Raw genomic sequence first — 19,042 nt, 5'->3', positions numbered from 1 at the left:
CTTTCTTTACCTAGCGTCTGATCCTCCAGACTGAGACAGACATTTTCCAGCAGGCTGTTGGTCTGATCCTGGAGCTTCTGGTAGCTGTCACTGGTGAGGACGAAGCGCTCCGAGGGCCAGTTAGCGATGGTTATAAGCTGTGTCTGGTTGAACTTTCCAACCCCGATGGCGAACACGATGACACCGTGCTGCCTCAGTCTCCTGGCAGGTTCCAATACGTCATCAGTGGATTCGCCATCTGTGATGACCACAGCAATCTGAGGCACACGGCGGTCAGCTCGGCTGCCGGCCTCTTTGGTGAAGTACTCCTTCTGGAGGAAGTCTATGGCTTTGCCGGTTTCTGTGCCGCCTCCTCGGTGGGTAAGGTTTTCCACTGCAGCCAGCAGGGAATTCTTGTCCCTGTGATCCGTCAGCTGGAACTCCGGATAAGGATCATCGCTGTACTGCACCAAACCGATCTGAACTTTGTCGGGGTCGATTTCAAAGCCCTGGATGGTGTTGCGGAGAAATGTGCGGATGTCCTGAAAGCTTTTATCATCGATGCTGGACGATCCATCAACTAGGAAGACGATGTCACCGACGGTGACGCTTTCACACTCTGGATAGCAGCAAAAGAAACTCAGTGTTCATACACAAGTATTACAGGAAGATGACACAAAGTCCCAAAATAACATTATCAACTAAGGTCCATTAATTGTGATGAACTCACTATGGAGTTTTTAACAGGCATTACTGTATAAGATGTTCTGTCTCCTGTTCTCTACTATTAATCCCACTAACCCTCTACAGTACACACTATGAGCTCACTGATTTGTTTTTGTTTTTTTGGATGCTATACCATTGTGAAAAAGTGAAAAATATCACATTTTAATGGAGTAAACAGAAATATATCAGCATAAAAATGATTTAAATTGGTGTCTCAGTTCCTTTAAAAAGGATAAACTAGACTTTTTAGTCTGGAAGCAACACTGTACCACTGAGAATTAACAGTTTGTCTTTGAAAGCAATCACATGAAATGTACAAAAGCACATGAGCACCTGGAATATCCTGTATCTAAACTCAGGTTTCAAAGACAGCCTGGCATGTTGCGTTCAAGTACCGACCTCTGACTGTCTGAGCAGCGACGCCACAGAAAAGTGCCGCTGTGATGAGGCTGAAGAGAAGACCTGTCCTCCCCGTCATGTTGGGACCGCTCACGTAGTTCTTTCCTCCTACACCAGCCACCAGACGGAAAGTGTACCAACAACATTGTTGACATTATAAATTACGTGAACATGCTTTCATGCATAATGACGTGACTTTATTTTTTAATCAGTTAATTTTACAAAGTCTAGTCGTTTGTCCAGATGAAGCTTTGCAAACCTAAGCCGTGCTGCCGTGCACTTTTTTGGAGCGAACAGGCTTTCTCCTGTGACTCTGCCCACGGGCGGATCTACAGGGCTAGCATGGGGTGGCATGCGCCTCTCTAAAATAATCCTATACCACCGTAGTTTTGCACATGACAATGTTTTTTTTATTAAAATAAGCTAGCATTAACACTTTGAGCCAGCTACAATTAACAGTTAATATGAACTCTAAAACAGAATATATTACATAGTGTGCCCCCCCCCCCCCTCCACCAATGAAATGGTTCCTCCTGTAGCTCGGGACCAACTTTATATCTTTATGTCAGTAACTGCCGATGCCTGTGGTTGTCCCGGAGCGCATTTGAATCAACACCATGGACATTTTCAGATTTCACACACGACTTTTATTGTTCCAGTCTGGAAATGGAATGAAGGTTAGTGCTGTTAACGCTGGCGCCTCCAAATGACATGACTGATGTATAGGCTTTGGAGCGTGATGTCACGGGAGGGGGGGGGTGACCAGGATTTTTGGTTGAGGCGCCATATTTCTGGGCCAAACAAAGTGCTAGCGAAAGAGGAGCGAAAGCACACGGTTAACACGTACTTGCTGTGTGGTCGTAATGTTAGACGCACGACCGGCAAGAGAATAAGCTTGAAAATGCTTTATCTTTTCATTGTTTCCCCACCTGGAGGCATCATGAGGGTAGTTTTATTTGCGATGCGCTCTGAGGTCATAGCAAATTAGAACAAACATCCCAATGAGTGATTTTGCAGAACTACGTTCTATTTATAGAGTTGCTATCTGACATTATTGCAGACAAACCAGCCTATGAAATGGATGAAACACATCGTAACTGGGTTCCAGCGCTACACACTCTGAAATCCCTGCTTCAAACATACCACCATGCCAATCAGATTACTTCTTCCATGTGAGGGTGGAGAGGTGACCCTTCTGGGTAAGATGGTGAAGGTTTGCTGTGTTCTGCTGAACAGTCTGGTAGTAAAACCAGGGAGAAATGAAACTTGCTCTTGTTAAATACTCTTAAAAGTCTTGTGCTGGAAATACCGGCAAGTTTTCAAACGATACATTAAACTGAGTAGTGTTAGTAGTGGGTGATATTATGTAAACGCTGTCATGATTTTGTGTAAACATGATGTTCTACAAAGTGGTTTTAATTTTAAAAAAAAAGAAAAATTTGTTTGTTTCTTTATTCAGCTTTGGAAACGTGGATGTGTCCCTCCAGAGATTTATAATTGTGAAACTGGTTCACCTTGTACGCGCTGACTCCACAGACAAGTTAGGAAATATACCAGGCTGAGTGAATAGCGGTTGGTCTTCAGGGTTTCTGCTCCACTGCAGTATTTCATACGGGTCCACATTTCCAATGCACGCTATTTTTGACAAGTACCGTCTCTGTGCATCCGGACACAATCTTTCTCTGTACCGCCCTTTTTCTTTTGAGCTGCTTTTAAGCATGTTTCTAACAACCGTCCCTCCAACACACGCCAGAAATATGGCGCCGCGCTCCCACAATACATTGCTCCGATACGTCAATTCCAAAGCCCTATACTTACTGCTTTGATGTATTGTAACCATATATGTACAATGCACATTACAGGATGTAACACCTGCATATGTGTAAAACAAATGGCTTTGGTTTCCATGCCACCCTGAGAAAATTTCTCTACTTTTCTAATTCTACTGTTATGAACTTTAACCTTTACCATGCTGAGGCCTGTCCACCTGACCTCCTATGTCAGGCGTTAACGAGCACTGGTTAAAGTTTTTTTTTGGTGTTTAGGACAAATAAAAAAGGTTCACTCGAGTCAGAGAATAATCTGAAATCCAAAGATGAGTTATTTATAACACAGACAACACAAGAACCAACATTTTTATATTCTGTCAGTTAGAAATGATTTCAGGGACTTTGATTTTTAATCATTCTAAAACACTCAAATCAGAATTGTTAATAAATAATATTAAATATTGAGGAATTTCAAAAATAAATAATAAATAAAAAGACGATGAGTCAAAACTCATTCATTCTGAAAATGCAAGCTCGCGCAAACGTACTGTAACAAAATGTCGAGAAAGAAAAGTAAATATAATATTTTGACTTTATTCTTAAAATTAATATTAATAATAGATTTAGAGAAAAGGAGTGAGATTAGAGATCTAAAATCCTATTTCAACCTTTTTCATGAAATATAAACTTTGATTAAATGCTAAAGCAAATAGAAAGCAAACGTATAAGAAAGTAATAACATTATTTAAACATTTCTTGATGCATGCTCAATCATCCAGGTAAGTAACTCTCCAAAAGTTGATTCTGTTCATCTGGACGTAGCATTTTCAGTGGAAATTATGCAAATTTGCATAATTAAGATTAAGGAACTGACCTCCCAGCCCATTGTTCCTTCAGTGGGCTGGTTTCAGTCATTATGCAAATATACTGTTTATAAGGTTTAGGGAAACCTGCAGTCAGCTGAGACTGAAGAAGTCACCTGGATGAGTGACGAAACGTTTCTCCCACAAAACGCTACGTCCAGATGAACAGAATCAGCCTTTGGAGATTATTTAAATATTTGTTTTAATTATGGCCCTGGTACTCCTTCGTAAGCAGAATGAATTTTCTACACATGAGCTGATGAAGATGCACGTAAGAACATGCAGGTTGCACTTCTGTAGCTCATCAACAAACACCATCACACGCAGTCACCACAAAAACCCGCTGAGGTAAAACACAGCAGGTCTACACCAGGGGTCAAAGTTGAGTCCTCGAGGGCCGCTGTCCTGACACTTCCATGGCTGTGTCCCAATTCAGGGTCTGCACGCTTGAAGTACGCATTTCAAGTGCGAATACGTCACCGCCACGCGACGACGGCTGTCCCAATTCAAAGTGTACTTCAAATGCATACTCCAAATGCGCCGTCGATTTCCCCAAATATCAATTGTGGTCCGGTGCACGCTTCGTGGTCCCGTATATCCCACAATTCATAGCGCGGCGGTGGGTGTGGATAATTTTGCCGCAAAATACGGCAGACGGGAGCGGCTGAAGAATGAACTGTCAAAAGTAAGTACTAATTATTATGTCACTTATTTATGTGCGAATGTTTAATAACGAAGAACATTAAAACATTACTGTTGGTCACATGTCGGCAAAGTTATGTGACATTAGTGACGTTTGTACTTCCAGCGTTAACTTGGTTTTAAAGCCTTTACTTCTAAACATATATATATAGTCGACCTTAATCTTACAGAGAATGTGATGATTTTATGGATAATTAAAGTCAGTCATATATCCACAAACACAACAAGCTGAAAGTCAGTGATGCTGCTCGGTTTGCAGTCCTGATCACGGCACAAGCAGGATTCACTGCACTGTTAATGTTAGCTATGTTATATTGCTGCCTCTGTTCGGTGGTGTCGAGCCAAACGGACTTTAACGTGTGTTTGAACGAGCTGACGGTTCACTCGTTAAGCTGAAAGAAAGATGCTTTAATCACAGGAGTCACACATGTGTCCACTGTACCATCTGGGAACTCTTCTTGTTTAGCACTCGTAATAACACAAACACTAAATCCTCCTTCTCTTGTGCTGTTTTGTAGCAGTGTATACACCTGAGACTGTCACCTGTCTGTCTGTCCTGCACTCTCTCTCTGTTTCTTTCTCTCTGATTGTGGAATAAAAGTATGAACATGTATTTATAAGTTACACTTGTGTTTGAATCCTGCAGCTTATCACACATTTGATTTCCATGTGTGACAACTGCAAGTGTCCAGAGTGAGGACAGACTGAGGGACCCACTGCTGCACATCATCTGTGAGGCTTTGCACCCCTGATGATCCACCAGGACAAACTCAGCAGTGTGTGAGGAAGAGGAGGAGGAAGAGCCAGCAGCAGCTGACAGATGGAGAGAATAGACAGACTGTTCCCTGTTTGTGAAGGACTGCTAGGAAAGTTTAAAATAACTAATTGTCTGTCCTGAATCAGTCTTATTAGGTAATGTTCAAATAATGTTATCATCCCAGTGTTTTCAGTGTGGGAGAAAGTACTCAGGGCCTTCAAGTTACACACTATGAAAGGCAGCAACAAGTTTAATATTCAGAAACCTAAAGTATGTATCAGCAGCAGAATGGAGCTAAAAATAAATGTTTGTTTCAGTTCTATGAAGCTTTGAGTATTTTGGATTAGTAGCACTGCTGTGTTTGTTGCATCATATTGCTGTAATTAGTGTGAATGCTTGTAAAAGCATTCACAGTATTGTTGTTGTAATCTTTATTCTATTTTATTATTATTATTATAGATTCCGTACGTTTTTTGTAGTCCTACTCCTTCAAAACCGTTCAACTTAGAAAAACCATTCAAACACCGTTAGATTCCTCTTCTTTTGGACACGACTGCTTCTATTTTTCTCATTTTTAACATTTATATTTTTAATTTTATTTAACTTTTTTCAACAAAAATTTCCCATGTATTTCAATGGGGAGACCCTTCAAATCCTCATTCAACTTACTCATTTTTAAACTCCTACTACTTCCACATACATTGACATAGAGCCACCATTCAAACTTTAAAACGAAGACAAGACATTCAACTATTCAACTTGTATTTATCTTTTCAATATCTATTATACTTTTTCTTCAGTTCCAGATTAAGTTTCATGATGTTTTTTCAGCCGTTTCAGAGTTTATAATGGGTGTGTATGGGACGGAATGTTGCCGCTAGAGTGAGACAGCTCAACTGCTAGAGTGGAAGCAGGTCGAAAATTAATCTTAAAATATTTTTTAAAACTGCTGCTGTGTCCACGGTGTTTGGTCTACAGGTATGATTTTACCCTCAAAACGTAGCCATCGCTGTCCTCTTTCATCCAATGTGTTTACTATTGTACTAGGTCTTATGGTTCTTTCATAAATGTCACCAATGCACAGCCTACTCCCTCCAACTCCTCCATAGACTCTAATGTTAAAATGGCTCAGAAGGTTCGTTTGAAAACCAGAAGTACAGGCTGTCTTTACACTGTCACCACGTCCATATAATAAACTCCACAAGCATGAAAACTGAGAATTAGGTAGACTAGACATTGCTGGCGCTCACGGTGAAAGAATTTTGTCAATAGGACCTGTACTTTTCATTTGGGAGCGATTTGTTTCGACCTGACTTTTCTGTTCATTTTAAGCAGCAAAAGTGAGGTGCATGTCTGTGTGCGTGTGTACTGAGCCATTGGGTGCAGTCACTATAGCAACCAGGCTCACACCTGCCTGCCTAACGAGCTCTGTCTCTCACTGTGCCAAGATTCATCTTAAACACTTCTCTTTAAACTGCTGCTGTGTCCACAGTGTTTGCTCTACAGCCATCATTTTACCCTCAAAACGTCGCCATCGTTCTTCTCTTTCCAACACCGTGTCTTTCAAAGCTCATAGATACAAACTTTTTAAACTGTGTGGATCCAAGTGGAGGGTTCACATTTTAGTCATTCAGTTATTCAACGCATATGAACTTTTAATATTCATTCAGAGGTTTTTTGACTCTGAATTTTCCTTTCTCATTTTTATTGAAAAACCTTTCAGCTATTTTCCAACTTCTTCTCTGTGGATTTTAGCTTTTAGCAGTTCAGCACTTTTGTTTTCAGGCGACAATTTCTGTATTTTTCATGTCATTCAAAATTTTTAACTTAAATTCAGCAATTAATTCATTTCAGTGCATACATTCAGATTCAAGCATTCACACTGCAGTTTCTTCAGAAAATGCACTTTCTAGTTGTTTATATGCTTTATATATTCTGAGGTAAGTTGATCTATAGTGTTACATCATATTCTATAAGGATGTTATGTGTTTGTATACTTTCTGCCCAGTTTGACCCATTTAGCAGAAGTCAGCCTGTTTAAGGCTCTGATATCTATTCTGTATGACTTAAAGCAGTTATGACATGGTCTGATTTTCTCACCCAATAAAAGAATATTTAATATATCAATCTACTCTTCATTCGATCAGAAACAGTTTTCACAGCTCGTACATTTTCCTTTTTACACATATATGTAAGCATTGAGCCAAATGTAATAATGCCAACATATTACACGGACAATATTTGTCTCTTATGTATAATACATCTATATATACACTGTCACAGGTACTTGTCTTTGAGTGAAGATTTAAGGTGATAGGAAATATAAATAACTGCAACTTGAATCTTTGACAGAGTTCAAGCTCACTGCTGTAATATATCCAATATATATCATATATCATAATATTCTGACAATACATATAATATTGGCCATATTATATTTACATTACCACAGTGAGATGATTTTAGTCTCATGAACAACATTAGCTGATTGTTATTTACTAACTAATCTTAAATGACTGTTCAGTACAGAAATGAAGCCCAACTACACTGTAAAATGTAATATTGTGTTTAATTAAAAATATTAAATAGGCTGAACTCAATTTTTATCAATTTGTTATCAGAACTCGATTTAAATACGTTACCAGTACTTTTTATGCAAAAACGCTGATAAACTCCATTTATTTGAGTTGTCTTAACTTAGAAAAACTAAGTAAGCTGGAAGTTTTGCTTCTCAGGGCGGAAGGATGAAAGATGTGTTTTGAAAATGCCACGTGACTACCGTCCTCCTCCCTCCCGGATCAGTCCGCATGTTCATGGCGCCAGCATTTGTTATGGAATATATTGAGCAAACCTGGAGATATTATTGTTGTCATTGCTGGGGATCTTTACTGACTTGGTGAGTAAATGTTTACTCTTATTCGAACTGATTTTGTGGCTTCTCTTAGTTTAGCACCAGGTTTCTAATCTTGCTAGCTAGTTAGTGTTAGCCTAGCGTTGCTGCTGCCGCTGGGCTCATGTTACTTAAAAATTAACACCACAGCCTTAAAAACCTTACATAAAACTATGTCTGTGAAATTTTCTGTTGATTGTTTGAAATAAAAAAGTGAGATAAGAGCCCAGACAAAATTCTTCGGGAGGTGCAGCCGTTAGGGGTGGGGTGGGGTGTGGGGGGTATTTTCAATCCATAGCCATAACTAACTAACTAACTAAATATATATATCATGTTTAACCTGAGTAGTAAAAGACCGCAGGGGGGTTGAAAACAATATGCCAGGAGTTAGCTGTGCTCGCGGACTCTATCAAGCCTTGACCTCATAACAGAGCTCTCCGAAAACGTGGAAGCACTTCTGCAAATATGTGATATTTTGATAAATTAAGTAGATATTTGAGCATTACACAGCTACATTCTCGCCTGAAAATATCTCAAAAGGTTATTTTGTGACCCAGAAAGGGTAGTCTGGGGAAAAGGAGGATCGCATTTGTCGGCCACGGTTGTCGGAGCCTGTGCGTACTTGTAAGCGCGGCAATGGCGGAGGAGCGCCGCTGAAAAACTTATTACTTTTTCTGGGTCACAAAATAAACTTTTAAGATATTTTCAGGCGAGAATGTAGCTGTGTAAAGTTCAAATATCTGCTCGATTTATCAAGACATCACATATTTGCAAAAATGCTCCGACGTTTTCGGAGACGTCCATTTTTTCATGCTTTGTGGCAGCTTTTGAACATCTGTGGCATCTATTAATGTCAAATCTAGCCTTTATTTAACAACATAAGCAAACTCTATGTTACAATGATTGCACAGCCATTAAGGATCAAATCAGTTTCTGAAAAATGTTCTGTTTTTTCTCCCTCTGCTTTCTTCTTACTGTCTTTGAGGCTCGGGACCAGCAGTCCTGCTGCTGGACAGAAAGACATCAACTCAGTGGTAAGTATTTTGGTTTTCCAATATATTAGCAACTGTCAGTGACATTTATATTAATCAGGCTGAACTTTAATCATACTTTAGATCAGCCTGTTTTACTTATTGTTTTGTTTGTGCTTTGGTTTGGGGAAGTTGTTTCTTCACTGATCTTTTCCTGTCTTCTGTTATTAGACTTGAGATATGACTGCACTGTGCTGTTGCTGTGACTCCAGTTAATTCTACAAGACATGCTGTGTAAGTAAACAAACAACAACAGTTTGGTCTGCATTTCTTGAAAGATCACATCCCCCAAACTTAGTTTAGAGGGTCTACACTGTATATAGTGAAGTCTGCAAGTTTTCTAAAAGCAAAATGTGTTTTGTGCCCAAAATCATTTTGCACATCATTAGAATGAAAGTTATTGCCCATGTTTGCATAGCCCTTTTTAAAATGATGCTTTCATGACATTATTGTGTGTCGGGTGGTGGTCACGGCTATCCAGACTGACAAGTGGGACATTGAATGTCACCTCTCCGGTGGGGAGGGAGCCTGAGATTGTCTAAATTGGAGTCTGTTTTATACCAAAAGCAGAAAAAAATGTTTTAAGAAAGCAATTAAGTTCATGTTCCAAAAAATATGATTGTTTGCTTGCAGGACACCAGGAGAGATGAGTCCTCCGTCACAGATGGTGTGGTCAGTGAAGATGGTCGCCTGCAGGTTCAAGCTCATTGCATCTCCAACCCACATCCACAGCCACTGTGCTTAAGGGAAGTTAAAGACTTTCTTCTGCACCTACATTTGGATCACCTCGATCCATGACAGTCATTCAGGCAGTAATGCCTGGACTGGAAACAAGCCATCCTTAAAATATTACAACATTCCAGCTCATGTGTTGGAATGGAAAACAAATGTGTTGTTTAAATCAGAGACTGCACTTGTGACAGAACAACAAATATTTTATTGTGATTATATAAGTAAGTACAAAACAAACTTGTGGTAGGCCTAAACTTATTTTCAGAATAATTACATCTGAGACTTTGTTTCATTGTAAGATTATAACAGTGATGGCAATATAATTGTTTGTTGTTCAGCAGAACAGTGTCCAGTATGTTGGCTGTTGTACTTTGTTGTGTTTGAAAATAAAAGTTGGGCTCATTTTAACATCATTACAAAAAGTGTTGTTAATTATTTTTAATCATATTCAGGTTACCACAAATTGTTTTTTCATTTAGTTGAACTTGAAATGTTTGTCAGTAGGTAAATAATTAGTATTGTCAGAAAGTCAGAAATATCAAGTTATTCTTAATACTGCAGACTTGCAATGTATAAGTTGTCCTAACAGTCATCTTAAGTAAGCTTTACTTAGTTTTTTTGAGGCAACGAGTTTCCATAATTTTTTTGAGTTCTGGGAACTAACAAGGCTGTACAGTGTACTCAAAATGAGTAAGTTGCCCTAACTTGGTCATCTTACGTAAACTTGATCCAATTTTTTTGAGTTCTGGGAACAAATGAGCTTGTACAGAGTACTCAAAATAAATAAGTTGTCCTAACTTAGTCATTTTTAGCTAAGCTTTACTCAATTTTTTTGAGGCAACGAGTTTCCATAATTTTTTTGAGTTCTGGGAACTAATTAGATTTTACAGTGTATCATGTTTTACAGTCCTGTGGTCTCAGCCTCAGATACTCAACTAATCAAAGTGATATCATGACAAAAATGAAGGACCAACAAAACATATTTTCTCCTTCATTTCTGTCACACAAAGCTGTATGACACGTTTCTCGCGGTTAGTATCATGGTTGCTAGGCAACCTGAACAGCGCGACGAAGGCTAGACCGTCCCATTTCACAAGCCTCTCACTTCCGCACTTCCCGTACTTATAGTACGCACCGTCCGTAGTACGCGTAGTGTGCGTACTTCAAGCGTGCATACCCTGAATTGGGACACAGCCCATGTGTCCCTGCTGCAACACACCTGAATACAATTAGTAAGTCATTACCAAGACTCTGTAGAACCTGACTGCATGCTGACGTTGCAACCCTACTCAGGTTAATTTAATTAAATGTAAGTGTTTGGAAAAATGTACTTTTATTGCACCGTGTTCATTCACTCATGAGCTGCTGTAACATGAATCAAATGGCTGAATTGCACCTCAGCATGCAGTCAAGTTCTAAAGAGTCTTGCTGATGATCTACTGATTTTATTCAGGCGTGTTGCAGCAGCGACACATGGAAAAGTTGCAGGACAGCAGCCCTCGAGAACTGGACTTTGACACCCCTGATCTACACTGAAGTGGGCAGATCTGAAAACATGCTCAATACTGATCTGAATCTACGAACTATAAAAAGCTGCTGCTCCAGTGATCTGAGTCAGCAGTGTCAGTCCATCCAAGCAACATTCATCAAGCAGCACATTTTAAATGAATCCCAATCTGAGGAGGCGGCTGCATAGGCGTGCCAAGGTAAGAACCACGCTCGTCTTTTTGGGCTGAAGCGTTAATGCCCGGTCCGCTCTGACACACCGTGAGCTGCTGCAGCTCAGTCTGTAGTTTGAGCTTCACTAAAAGTCTCAGCAGACAAGCAGCTGCTTTCACAACATCTGATTCCAAAGAAGAATGAAAATCACAGCTGGGATCACAACAAAACTGACCTGTGATCAGACATCATCAGGTGATATTTCAGGAGGAGACAGACGGTAAACTGTGCATGCAAGACGTCTCTTTAAAGCTGAAATCATTTCCTCTCTGACACAACAGGAAATCCCAAACTTCCCAAATTGACCCAGAAAAATCTGCACATTTTCTCTGACTGCACAAGATTAAAGAGAGAAAGACATGAACCCACTTACAGCTCTGCTGCAGCAGCATCAGCACCTCTGCAACCAAACACAGCTGATCCAGAGCTGCAGCTCAGGGCTGCTTTTAGAGGAGGAGAGGGGCGATGGCGGGGGTGGAGGAGGAAGGGTGGCACCTCCTCTGGCTCCTCCCGTCATCTTCCTCATTAGAGGTGGATTTACATGTTTCACTTATGAATCAAAAGGATTTTCTGGTCACACTGAAGCATCTGTGTGCTTTTAGCTGGATGTGGCTCCAGCAGCAGAGCTTCAAACCATCTCAGAGTCTGTTAAAGTCTTGCTGAAGAGTTTCTAACTGCTGGCTTCTCTGAGCTTCTTACTGTGCATCATCCAGTCTTTAAGTCTGACGTTGTTAGCTGTGTCTGGGCCCAAACTCTGCTTCAGGTCCCAAAGTCAAACGAACACTGCAGCATCACTGAGAGTTGAAAAACTGTCTAAATTCTTTCATCTTTAATAAAATGATCAGCGTTGCTGCTTTACCAGGTGTAACAATTAAGTTTAACATCCAGGCATCCATGAAAACAGGATTTATGAAGTTGAACAGAGTTAGAAGTTAGCAGGAAGTTAGCTCGCTAGCTTCCACCTAAACATGATATAGCATGTTCTGACTGAGAGATTTCTGAAACATTCAAACGTACAGCTCTGCTATCACTTCCAACATAAATGAAGACAGGAAACTAAACAGCAGTGACGTTTGTAGGGTTACTGAAGTTGGGCTAGCTGCTATATAATGATGTGCTACGTGATCGCTAGCGACACAGCTATGTTAGCATAAACAGTGAAGCTGGAGGATGAACGCTAACTTTTTTCCACTCGATAAAAGTTAACGTGAGGGTTCCTGATGGTTAGAGACAAATGCAATCGCATGGCAGGATGCTGTAAACGGACCAAACTTCAGTCAGGAGAACAACTGAGATAATCCATCCACAATACGAGGTTAGTCATTAATATACTGCTGCATGGGCTGGGCTGCAGTTACAGCAGAAGGGTTTAAAACTGAGCTTTAAAATGAACAGTGGTGGTAAAAACTGAGAGAGGCTGACAGTGATCACTGACTGTTTTTAGGGGCTTGTTCAGATTAAATAGATACAAAACATTCAAACATGTTAAAAACACAACAGCCTTATTAAACACAGAGTCATTTGGGCCGGAAGCAGGACTCATCACGTCATCAATAAAGACCGGATTCTTACAGCATTTGGAGCCCTCATAAATGTTTTAGAAACAAGGAGTCCACATGAAATTCTCAGGGACCAAGAACACTTTGAAGCTCTGTTTTAAACAGAAGAAAGCTTTGGTACCCTGTTTTCTGTCAGTTCAACAGACAAAACATGCCAAAGCATCTCAGTCTGATTGAAGTCCAGGAAAGATCATTATTATCTCCTGATGGGCGGACATCCTCCTTCAGGGTTTTCTGGTAGAGAGCAGAATTCAGACCGTCACACTACCGCCACCGCGACCTCCTGGATGAGTCGTCGTTTTGGTCGGCAGGTCGCTCCGGTGATCATTCCAGGATTATTCCGGGTTTTCTCCATGTGTGGGTAACGACTCCACCGTGGTTCACTGGAGTCTCACAGCTTTAGAAACGTCTCTGTGACCCTGTCAGGCTGTTGATGGTGCTGTGATGTGCTGCTGTCTGAGATCTTTGTCAGGCCTGAGTGTGGCAGTGAACCTGAACTCAGCTTTGCAACAAAACACAATCACATGAATTCATTATTGAAACAGGGCGTTACTGTTCCACACAGGAGCAGGTAGCTTTGGATTACTTTTCCCCTTAAAACTACACTTTGTGTTTACTCAGCTCATCTTTGTCTAACATTAAAATCTGTATCTGACAGAAATCACGGAGTGGCCAATTAGCATTGTGTGTTTTGTGCAAAGTGCAATATCGTGGCTGAAATATAGAGAACAGTATGCAACCCGTCTGTAAGCTAATAACACAGCACAAAGACAAACAAATATCTAAAAAATGTCTAAAAAAACTTTTAAGGCGGCCATGATGTCAGATTCTTTCAGTTCACGATGACTTTTGTTGAAAACCTCAGAAAGACAATCTTCTCATTAAGAGAATAAAAGAAAGCAAAAAGGCTTCTGTGTCACATTCCCATGAATCCAGAGCTCCTCCTTTCCCTTTGCCTGTTTGTCCCACTCTCTCCCTCCCCTGTGTGCAGATGTTGATCCCAGTAGGCGTGTCTTCCAGCTGCAGCAGCACATCTGTAACTCATCCTCCGTGTCCCCGACGTTTCCTCTCCACCTTCACCTCATCGTTACAGCTACGGGACGCGGTCGCTTCGGACCCGCTTTAGCTTCTATTCCTCGTCTAGTTTTCAAGCGACACAACTGAATTCAGACTTTGACATCTCGACGTGCCCACCCGCTCCTCTCTGTGAATGTTCTCGTGGTCTGAGTCTGTGCTCGGTCCTTGTGTTCTTTATTAAAATGCTATCGTTACATCACCTGTCTCCACCTGCTGGCCATTAGACAGACTGCAGGTTTAAGGCAGTCCTGAAAGTTCTGCACCTAAACTTTGCACTCTAACCTCCTATTTGGCAAAACTAAGAGATGCTGAAGACTAAAGACACATGTCTGCTCTGATCCTGCTCACAGTGGAAAGAAAACCCTGTGTGTGTGAGAGAAAGAGGGCTGGATGGCAAGAGTTCATGTTGGAAGGAGAATATTTGTTTTCTGAGGAAATTCTGCAGAAATTCTGCCTGAACAAAAGCAGAATGAATCCAGATGAATTCCACACTGGGATCATCACAGCGAGGCTGCTGTCCAAAACAAAAGCTGCTCCAAGGCTTCACAAAGCTTCTGCAGTCCCACTCACTCAGATTTTCCCTTATGGTTCTGATTGGGACTGCTAACTGTAATGTTCCCGAACCCCTCGTCTATGTTAATGTGTAACACTGCAGAGCAAACAAACAGTCTACAAACGTATTATGTAAAAAGCAGTTGAAGCTCAGTTGCTTTGCACGTTTGCTCCAAAGCAACTCACAGAGATTTAATGAGCAAAAGGAAACTAAAGAGTTAAACATGAATAATTTCAAACAGGGTAAGGGTACTGTGTGTGTGTGTGCGTGCGTGCGTGCGTGCGTGCGTGCGTGTGTGTGCGTGCGTGCGTGTGTGTGTGTGCGTGCGCGCGTGTGTGTGTGTGCGCATGTGTGAGTGTGTGTGAGACAGAGAGCAGGATGGGGAGAATTCATGTTGGAAGGAGAACATTTGTTTTCTGAGGAAATTCTGTGTGAACAGGGTGAGAGGCAGGGTCAGCAGGCTGTCACAGGGCTCTCATGTGTAGCACATTTATTATTATAGTTATAATTATATGTGCAGTGGTTCAGAGTGTGAGGAACATGTACAACACTGTGCAACAAATGTTCACGTTTTCTCTCATAAAATTAAATGTTTGTACAAAAATCTGAACTGCAGAGCTAAATTACGACATTAGTAACATGTAAAATATGTAACAATTCACTGGCTGACAAACTTTAATGAAAGCTTCTCTTTCTCCGTGTTGGTCGCTGATGGGCCCAGACTGGAACGCTTGGAGCAAACTCGTCTAATAAATGCATGTTCCATCATCCAGGTAAATCCTAAAAGGCTGATTCTGTTCACCTGGATGCTTTCAGTGGGACAATCGTCCAGGTGACGTCTTCAGTCTCAGCTGACTGCAGCTTTCCAACCTTATAAACAGGACATTTGCACAATGGTCTTTGATCAGTGGTTGTTGATCAATGGTCATGACAATTTGCATATCACTGATCAAGGAACTGAGCTCACGGTCATTATGCAAATGTCCTGTTTATGAGGTTGGAAACCTGCAGTCAGTCACAGCAGTTTACGACAGTTCGTATCGTGTTACGGTAGAGTAAAGCGGTGCAGCTGAAGTAAACATGCGGTAGTGTGAGAGAAGACTACGGCAAGCTATAAACGTGTAACGTTGACTGTGAATGAAGGCGGTTTGTCTCCGTTAGCTTCCCCGGTTAGCTCGGAGCATTGTAGCTAACGCCGCGGTGCTAAGCTAGTGGAGCAGCCGCAGTGCGTGTCGGGAAAGTTGAGCGGCCACACCGAGGGAAGTTTAGTGTCCTCGGCTCGGCTCCAGCGTCAGGGCGCAAAAACAGCTTGAAGTCATCGCGCCGGTCTCCGTGAAAACCTCTGACAGGTTTAAAGCTTCGCTCTAACAGAAACAAACTGGTTCATGGCTGAACTTCTCTTATCGTTTGCTCAATAAGCGCGAACTCTCCCTTATCTACACAGAAGGAGCCCTGCTGCTTTTACCGGACCTGGTGAAAATGTGGCTGCACTGAGTCTCCGCGTCCGTGCTGTGTGCCCCGATGAGCTCCGTGCAGACCCCACAGGTGTGTTTCTTATCCCTGCAGCTCTGTATGACTTTGTCAGGTTGTTTCTAATGATGTCACATCATTGTTATTTTTCTCTGTTTTCCGCTTTAAAAGTACCAATCTGCAGACTAACCTATCAGTGAAACTATTCATCAAATTAAAGTCTGGCACGGGTCCTCACTTAGCATCAGCTCTATGATCCAGTCTGAGCAGCAGCGACCCTGCTGCCAGTGAGGAAACCTCCACCTGGTGATGCAGGAGATGGGACACTCGGGTGGAGGAGCTGCTTGGAAAACGTGTTGAGTAAATGGACTGATTCTTATATAGTGCTTTTCTACTCTCCCGGAGTACTCAAAGCGCTCTATACAACATGCCTCATTCACACCCACTCATACAAGCACTTCTGAACTCAAGTGCAACCTAAACTGCATTCATACTCCGATGAATGCATCGGAGGGCAACTCGGGGTTAGTATCTTGCCCAAGGATATTTGGCATGCAGACTGGGGAAGCCAAGGATCGAACCACCAACCTTACGATCAGTAGCTGATCTGCTCTACCACCTGAGCCACAGCCACCCGCAGAGTAGGTTCTGAAACACAGACAGGAAGATAGAAACTGTCTGCTCCTCGGGTCACAGCAGCAGGAGCTCTGTCAGACCTTTGTCACTGTTCAGAGCTGTCACTTACAGAAGGCACGGTTATTTCTTTAATGATTGCTGTATAAATAAAGTTTATTTGAAGCAGGAAGGAGGGTAAGATGGTGACTTCTCTGGGAGGATGTGCTGGATTGCAATCGCTTTTCCTAAAATAAAGCTTTGGATGTGTGACACCGGGATTGTTGGCGCTGATGTAAGGTCTGCAAGTTTAAATAGTGCCTGAACTCGCTCAAGCCAGCAAGGGACAAACAAACATATTTGTTAGACTTTAGGCAAAACAGGCCCACCCTTCAAAGTGCACAACAAAGCACCACACCTGTCAGGTTATTATATGTAACCTGGGTCTCTGAGGGTGAGTGAGATGTCAGATAAAGTCTTCTTGTGACAATAAAATTTTATTGTCACATCACATTACTGGTACAGCACATGTACATGTGCAAGCTTCACACGCAACAGAGGTGTGCAAAATATAAGAATGGGAATCTGAGAATTATGAGAATAAATATATGTACAAATATAGAATGTATGCACATTACTGAGTATGTTTATATACATATGTGTGTGTGTGCATACATATATAACATATACAGAGGTCAGCAGTTGGATATTGTGCAAAACAAGTGGCGTTGATGTCCAGTATGAAATGCATACTTTAATCTCATATCTGAAAATAAATAAATCCTCAGCTAAAAGTGCTTTAAGTTTAGACGGCGAGCACAGAGATCGCTCTGCACTCGGGCCCACGCTTGGCTGCAGGGCCGGCCTCCGTCACAGTGACTGCAGCACGGCGGTCGGTGTAACGTCTGTCTGTCGTCTGTGTTTCTGCAGATGGAGAACTACCGCAAAGCTCACACCGTGGAGCAGCCGTGCGTCTGTCCGTTCCCCGGCCTCGCCTCGGACACGCCGGAGATCCACGTCAAAGATGGCAGCAAGATCCGCAACCTGCTGCGCTACACTCTGAGCCGCATGGAGGCCAAAGCCCGAGCGGCTGACGAGGAGGTACGACCTCAACCTGAGGAAGGCGGCGTAGAAGCACCGCAGGAGGCCCCGGGCAGGCCGCTCTGCAGACAGGTCGTCTTCACCGCGAGCGGGAAGGGCGTCTCCAAAGCCATCACGTGCGCGGAGGTCGTGAAGCGGCGTGTGAAGGGGCTGCACCAACTCACCAAGCTCCTGTACGGCACCGTGGAGGAGGTGTGGGAGCCGCTGGAGCCCGCCGCCGGCCTCGACAGCCTCACGGTCAGCAGGAGCCTGCCCGTCATCTGGATCCTCCTTTCCAGAGAGCCGCTGGACTCCAACCAGCCGGGGTACCAGGCGCCGGGCCACTACGATGCCCTGTGGGCACAGGCGGCCAACAGGGAGGAGGGCGGAGGGTTCAGCGGGCAGAGACCTGGACACAGGAGGAAGCGAGGAGGAGGCGGCGGCAGAGGGAAAGGATCCGGCCGTCAGAGCGGTCGGTCGAGAGAGGCGGCCAAAGGACAGAGTTGATTAGGATTTCTGAAGCAGTTGCTTGGAGCTCGGAAACGTTGCCCTCCTGAAAGGTCGTAGCCGGAGACGCTGCTCTCATCACGGGGAGTTTGGGTCCGTTTGAGTCTAAGAAGAGCCGGTTTGGTGGAAACTGAACACGTCTGAGAAGATGACCTCACACCGGAGCTCCCACAGAGTTAAATCAGCTTTTTAAGTTTCAGAGTCCCCGAGTTTAATTTGTGTGTGAGCTGATAAGAAAGCAGGAGACGAGTGTTTCTCAGAGTGAACTTTGCTGTTTGTAAAATAAAAACATGCTTCAAAAACCAGAAAAAACATCCGTCTGTAATTAAAGTGACTCTTATTTTATTTACAAGAAGAAAAAGTTTGTTTGTGGATGATAAAAGTGGTAAAACCAGGTTTATTTTCTCCCTTTAATTTCAGTTTCTGGGATCACGACTGAATTTATTTGCACTTGATTTGCTTTTGATTAGCGACCATCTGAATAATGTGATAAGAGATGGAGAGGAGGCCCTGCTGTGTGTGCAGAGCTGGGGCCACATTTCAGAATGATGCCGCTTTGCTAAACATTAGCGATGCAGCTTTTCTGCATGCAGCTCACCTTTACCTGACGGCCACCC

The 19,042-nt window shown here is 42.5% G+C and overlaps 2 protein-coding genes across 5 annotated transcripts in view; one reads left to right on the top strand and one right to left on the bottom strand.

The window, feature by feature from the left end:
* The window catches only part of LOC134635876 (collagen alpha-6(VI) chain-like), a 62,129-nt gene extending 50,119 nt beyond the window's left edge, over positions 1-12,010 (bottom strand). For both annotated transcript variants that reach the window (XM_063485512.1, XM_063485513.1), the window contains exons 1-3: positions 11,941-12,010; positions 1,105-1,212; positions 11-598 (exon numbers count right to left, since the gene is read on the bottom strand). In XM_063485512.1, the coding sequence (XP_063341582.1) occupies positions 11-598; positions 1,105-1,183 (667 nt within the window). In that variant the 5' untranslated portion in view covers positions 1,184-1,212; positions 11,941-12,010. The remainder of the gene's footprint in view (positions 1-10; positions 599-1,104; positions 1,213-11,940) is intronic.
* rpp25l (ribonuclease P/MRP 25 subunit-like) overlaps positions 1-18,728 on the top strand; it is a 110,609-nt gene extending 91,881 nt beyond the window's left edge. For 2 of the 3 annotated variants that reach the window (XM_063486643.1, XM_063486642.1), the window contains one exon: positions 17,769-18,728. In XM_063486643.1, coding sequence (XP_063342713.1) covers positions 17,769-18,425 — 657 coding nt within the window. In that variant the 3' untranslated portion in view covers positions 18,426-18,728. Of the gene's footprint in view, positions 1-15,810; positions 16,106-16,200; positions 16,302-17,768 lie in introns of those variants that run through there. The other variant, XM_063486641.1, reaches the window with a different exon arrangement.
* Positions 18,729-19,042: the final 314 nt, after the last annotated feature.

Source organism: Pelmatolapia mariae, linkage group LG10_11, assembly GCF_036321145.2.
Source record: "Pelmatolapia mariae isolate MD_Pm_ZW linkage group LG10_11, Pm_UMD_F_2, whole genome shotgun sequence".
Classification (NCBI taxonomy): domain Eukaryota; kingdom Metazoa; phylum Chordata; class Actinopteri; order Cichliformes; family Cichlidae; genus Pelmatolapia; species Pelmatolapia mariae.
The sequence above is the reverse complement of the archived record's forward strand: the minus strand, read 5'-3'. Positions and strand labels throughout refer to the sequence as shown.